Source organism: Myotis davidii, unplaced genomic scaffold (genome assembly GCF_000327345.1).
Source record: "Myotis davidii unplaced genomic scaffold, ASM32734v1 scaffold481, whole genome shotgun sequence".
Classification (NCBI taxonomy): domain Eukaryota; kingdom Metazoa; phylum Chordata; class Mammalia; order Chiroptera; family Vespertilionidae; genus Myotis; species Myotis davidii.
In genome coordinates, this window is record NW_006291201.1 from 214942 (window position 1) to 220644 (window position 5703).

General features: G+C 37.4%; 1 protein-coding gene across 3 annotated transcripts in view; it reads right to left on the reverse strand.

The window, feature by feature from the left end:
• Positions 1 to 5703, reverse strand: part of PHKA1 (phosphorylase kinase, alpha 1 (muscle)) — a 243454-nt gene that overhangs the window by 99712 nt on the left and 138039 nt on the right. For all 3 annotated transcript variants that reach the window (XM_006764336.2, XM_006764335.2, XM_006764334.2), the window contains exon 14: positions 3483 to 3617. In XM_006764336.2, the coding sequence (XP_006764399.1) occupies positions 3483 to 3617 (135 nt within the window). The remainder of the gene's footprint in view (positions 1 to 3482; positions 3618 to 5703) is intronic.

The window sequence follows — 5703 nt, forward strand, 5'->3', positions numbered from 1 at the left end:
TAGTAGTCGGCAAACTCATTAGTCAACAGTGCCAAATATCAACAGTACAATGATTGAAATTTCTTTTGAGAGCCAGATTTTTTAAACTTAAAAACTATATAGGAAGGTACATTGTTATTAACTTAATTAGGGTACTCCTAAGGCTTAGGAAGAGCTACACTCAAGGGGCCAAAGAGCCGCATGTGTCTCACGAGCCGCAGTTTGCTGACCACGGTATCTAGAGGATAAGGCAAGTGGTCTTAACACTCCAAGCTCTTGCTTCTGTCATCACATCACTTACTTCTATACACTGATCTCCCTTTGACTTCCTCTTATAAGGATACTTGTGATTATATTTAGGAGAATCCAGAATAGTATTTTCCATCTTAGTCTTAATATAGCTACACCTGCAAAGTCCCTTTTGCCATGTAAGATATGGTTCACAGGTTTAAGGAATTAGGGCTTAGATATCCTTGGGGGGCCTTCCACAGCCTACCAGCTTTCCACTGGCCCCTAAGGATTCACATCCCTCCCACAAGCAAAGTGTATTCACTGCATCCCAATATTCCCTAAACCAGGGGTCCTCAAACTTTTTAAACAGGGGGCCAGTTCACTGTCCCTAAGACCGTTGGAGGGCCGGATTATAGTTTAAAAAAAACTATGCACACTGCACATATCTTATTTTGAAGTAAAAAAACAAAACGGGAACAAATACAATATTTATATTTGCATGTGGCCCACGGGCCGTAGTTTGAGGACCCCTGCCCTAAACTCTCAACACTTTACAGCATCAAGCCAAGTCCAAAATTTCTTCTAAATATAATTAGCCCAAAAGTCTTGAATCTCATCATCTAAATCAGGTATAGGTGAAAATCTGGGTATGCTCCACACTGAGGCAAAATTCTTCTCCATCTGTGGACCATTGAAACTAGAAAATATATCATCTGCATTCAAAATATGAGCAGAGACACTCCTGTAAATTGTTTATATGTTATAAACATTTTCATTTTGAAAAAGAGAAAATGGAAGGAAGAAAGGAATCAGGGCCCCATGTAATTGTGAAAACTGATGGGCAAACTCCATTAGGTTTCAAGGAATTGTAGTAATTTTCTGTGGCTTGAGGCTCTGCCCTCTGGTCCCAAGGCACCTCCCTTGAAATCATCCTTTCTTTTTCTTGAAGGGGTAGCACTTGTTTGAAGCTGGGTAGTTTTATCAGCCTGCTTCCTGACTGTAGAATTTTATGAGTCTGACACCCTTTTTTCAACTTGTCCACCCTCTGTTCCTTTCAGTCCAAGTTGGAAGTGTTTCTGCTGATATAACATTCTTAAAAACCTGTAGGTCTTACAGGTACATCATGAAGGTTCAAGCCAATAGACAAGAGGGTCCTCCACACGATCTTTCCTAAATAATCCCATCTCTATTCCTAGGAGAATTCTGCTGAGATGGTTGAGAGGATTTATCAGTCATAGGCCCAATCTCTTCAAAAAGCCCTCTGTGCCCAGTTGGCATGGCTCAGTGGTTGAGTGCTGACCTATGAACTAGGAGGTCACTGTTTGTTCGATTCCTGGTCAGAGCATATGCCCAGGTTGTGGGCTAGATCCCCTGTGGGGCGTGCAGGAGGCAGCTGATCAATGCTTGTCTCTAATTATTAATGTTTCTATCTCTATTTACCTCTCCTTTCCTCTCTGAAAAGCCCTCTCTGTTAATGAATATTCTGATCTTTTGATCTTTCCAAAACCTTAGCAAAAGGTTGACCATTTTTCTAGAGCATGTCTTCCTGACAGAAATCTAATTTTATCAACTTTCCAATGTAGATAGGCTTAGAATGTCATGAAGTCCTGGTTTTAGTTTTTTCCTTTATTGTTCTTCCCTCAATTTATCTTTCCTCTCGCATTATACTATAAATAGCCAAAAAAAAATCAGGCCATGATTTCAACACTGCTTGAAAATCATCTCAGTTTAATATCCAAATTTATGATTTATAGCTCTGTTTTCCACAAAACTATATGCCATCGTTCAGCTAAGATTTCTGTAACTATAAAACAAAGATCCTTTTCTTTAAGTTTCCAATAACATGTTCCTCATTTCCTTTTGTTCCCTTACCATCAATGCCTTTATAACAGTTTGTTAAAGGTAATCTAGACTTTTTTGTTATGTGACCCAAAATTCTTCCTGCCTCTACCCATTACCTAACTCTAAAGCCACTTCTACACTTTCAGATATTCATTACAGCATCACCCTACTTCTTAGTACCAAAGTCTGTATCACTTTCCTATTTTTGTTGTAACAAATAACCACAAACTTAGAGGCTTAAAACAACATATATTTATTCTCTTACACTTCTGGAGGTCTGAAGGTCAAATGAGTTTACAGGACTGAAATAAAATCAAGGTGTCAGCAGGATTGGTTTCTCCTGGAAGCTCCAGAGCAGAATCTGTTCCTTGCCAATTCCAACCTCAAGAGGCTATGGGCAATCCTGGGAAATCTTTGGCTCAAAGTTAAATCACTCTGATCTCATTTCTGTTTTCCCATCTCCCTCTGCCTTCCTTTTATAAGGACACTTATGATTACATTTAAGGTCCACCTGGATAATACAGGATAATACTCCTCATCTAAAGCCCCTTAATTTAATGATACCTTCAAAGCCTCTTTTGCCATATATCATATAAGGTAATCTTCACAGGTTCTAAGAACTAGGACGTGGGTATCTTTGAGGGCCATTATTCAGCCTTCTACAAGGTAGTTTAAAAATTCTCTATGTAATTTTTTAGTTAATAGTGTAATTTGTTTAATGTGAAATCTGTAATAAGTTGTATAAACTTGTAATTTGCAGTAATTTGTTTAATGTGTCCATCACTAAGTTTAATATATAAATCGAATAAAAATAAGTATTAATTAAAAATAAGTATTATATTAAGAAACAGAATTTTTTCAATGGCATGAATGGACCTGGACAGCATTATGCTAAATGAAATAAGCCAGTCAGAGAAGGATAAATATCACATGATCTCACTCATTTGAGGAATATAATGAACATTATAAACTGATATAAAACTAAAAAAATAAAATATACTTTGGGGGGAAAAAAGAAATAGAATTTTTAAGTATTGTCAACCAATTCATTATATGACAAAGTATAAAAGACCTAAACACAAGTTCTTTGGCTACTACTCCATGTAAGTTAGCATGTATTCAAAACAGAAATATAGGTCCCAAGAAAGGAGAGAACATGTTAGTTAAGCACACACTTGGAATGACGATGCAATATTGCCTAGTAACAGTCACACCATATATACCAAAGAGTTCAGAAAACACAGCTAAAATGATCAAGTCTGCTCAGTATATATATATATAGTTAGAAACTTAGGTTCCAGAGACTCAAAATTCCTTCTAATATCCAGTTTATAAATCAATATGAGATAAAGAAAAAAAGAAAAAATGAAAGAATCCCTAGGTTGTATCAAATAATGCTCTGATTCTAGCAGACTGTTTAATCTCCTTACCTAGGCTGGAATAAATGTGGCTGAGAATACGAGCTGGTTGTACTCTGAAGGGGTATACCTCAGCAATGGTCTCCACATCAATTCCCTTGTCCTTTAAAATGGCCTTAATTTCTTCTGTCTCAGCTAGAATGGAAACTGTAAGAAAGAAAAATGAGATCAACAGAAAATTTTATTTCAGTAAGAATTTAAAATCTCTCAAGCCACATAAGTTTTTTGAAGGGAAGAGAAAGGAAAGTTGAGGAAATTAGTAATTATTGGGGAACCTTCATGAAATAATTATCATGTTAGGTATATAATGATTATTATCTAAATGGCAAAGGAAAAAAAGATTTCATGACCACAGTATCATATTCTGGTTTTTGGTCAAGTATTTGGTCAAGTGTCCCTAGAGAATGCCACACTCTCTTTATATCTGTGATTCCATGTTTAAACAGGAAAAATTCCAACATGTGATGTGTTATAGCTTTGGTGGAAGTTAATTCCTCAAGACTCTCTCATATCCATACCCTTAAGACCAGGGCTAGGATTACAAGGGTAATAAAGACTACACTAATAAGAATTGCTCTATAGCTAGAGAATGGTAGAAGGCAAGGTAAATTGGAAATAAAGAATTCAGATATGATAGTTGAAATTGTGTGTGGTTATTTATTTATTTTTTTTTGCAGGGGGGCGGTGAGTAGGGATAAATACTTTTCTAGACTCAGAGCCTGCCAAGCCTGGACAGCTCCATTTTGTTCCTCTTACATTCATGCCTCTGATGTAGTCACTGTACTTACAGAGGAGACCAGGCCAGCTCCCTGGCTCTTCTGTTTACTCTCCCTCTATGAGACAGATATTTGACACTAAGTACCAGGAACAAATATGCACCTGGTTCCTGTTCCTCCAATGATGGTATATGTGTTGAATTGGGTTAATGGGATAATGAAAGTATCACTTAGTTCATTCCAGCTTACTAGTATTCTTTATGTTTTTTTTTTGTTTTGTTTTAGCAAAAGCCTAGTTAACAAAGTTGCTGGAGGCAAAGACCAACAGTAGTTAGCATAATAAATGCAGGAAGTTTGTTAGAAGGCTGATGGACTTTGATATTCAGCAGGGCTGAAAACCTGCATATTATTATCTGCTGCTGGTTGAATAGCTGAAGGCAATTCTCCTAACCTAATAATCGTCTATTGTTTACCAAACCTTACCATTGGTGTCTGTTTGCTTTGCTAAAGGGCAAATGTGTATTGAAGTAAATAAAAAGTCAGGGGTCTGGACATTCCACTAGAGAAGGGTTTCTGCCTGGTCCCCCATGCCTTCCAAATTTGTCTAGTGTATTCATTTATGCGTCAGCCCCTTCTTCTGATTCCTGAACCCTTGCTGCAAAAGACTGTGGCACTTATGGTGCCTTAACAAGGGACATCTGGAGAAGAAGATTATGAGTGAGATCATGTGATATTTATCTTTCTCTGACTGACTTATTTCACTTAGCATAATGCTCTCCAGCTCCATCCATGATGTTGCAAATGGTAGGAGTTCCTTCCTTTTTACTGTGGCATAGTATTCCATTGCATAGATGTGCCAAAGTTTTTTAATCCACTCATCTGTTGATGGGCACTTAGGCTGATTCCAAATCTTAGTTATTACAAACTGTACTGCTATGAACATAGGGATGCATATATCCTTTCTGATTGGTGTTTCTGGTTTCTTGGGATATATTCCTAGAAGTGGGATCACTGGGTCGCAGTTCCATATTTAATTTTTTGAGGAAACTCGATACTGTTTTCCACAGTGGCTGCACCAGTCTGCATTCCCACCAGTAGTGCGCGAGTGTTCGTTTTTCACCACATCCTCTCCAGCACTTGACGTTTGTTGATTTGTTGATGATAGCCATTCTGACAGGTGTGAGGTGGTACCTCATCCTAGTTTTAATTTGCATCTCTCAGGTGATTAGTGACTTTGAGCATGTTTTCATATGTCTCTTGGCCTTCCTATGTCTTATTTTGAAAAGTATCTATTTAGAACAGTTGCACATTTTTTGATTCGGTTGTTTGTCTTCCTATGTTAAGTTGCATGAGTTCCCTGTAAATGTTGCTGATTAAGCCCTAATCTGAGATATCGTTGGCAAATATGTTCTCCCATACAGCGGGCTTTCTTGTTGTTTTGTTGATGGTTTCTTTTGTTGCGCAGAAGCTCTTTATTTTGATGTTTTCCATTGGTTTATTTTCCTTTTATTTTCCAT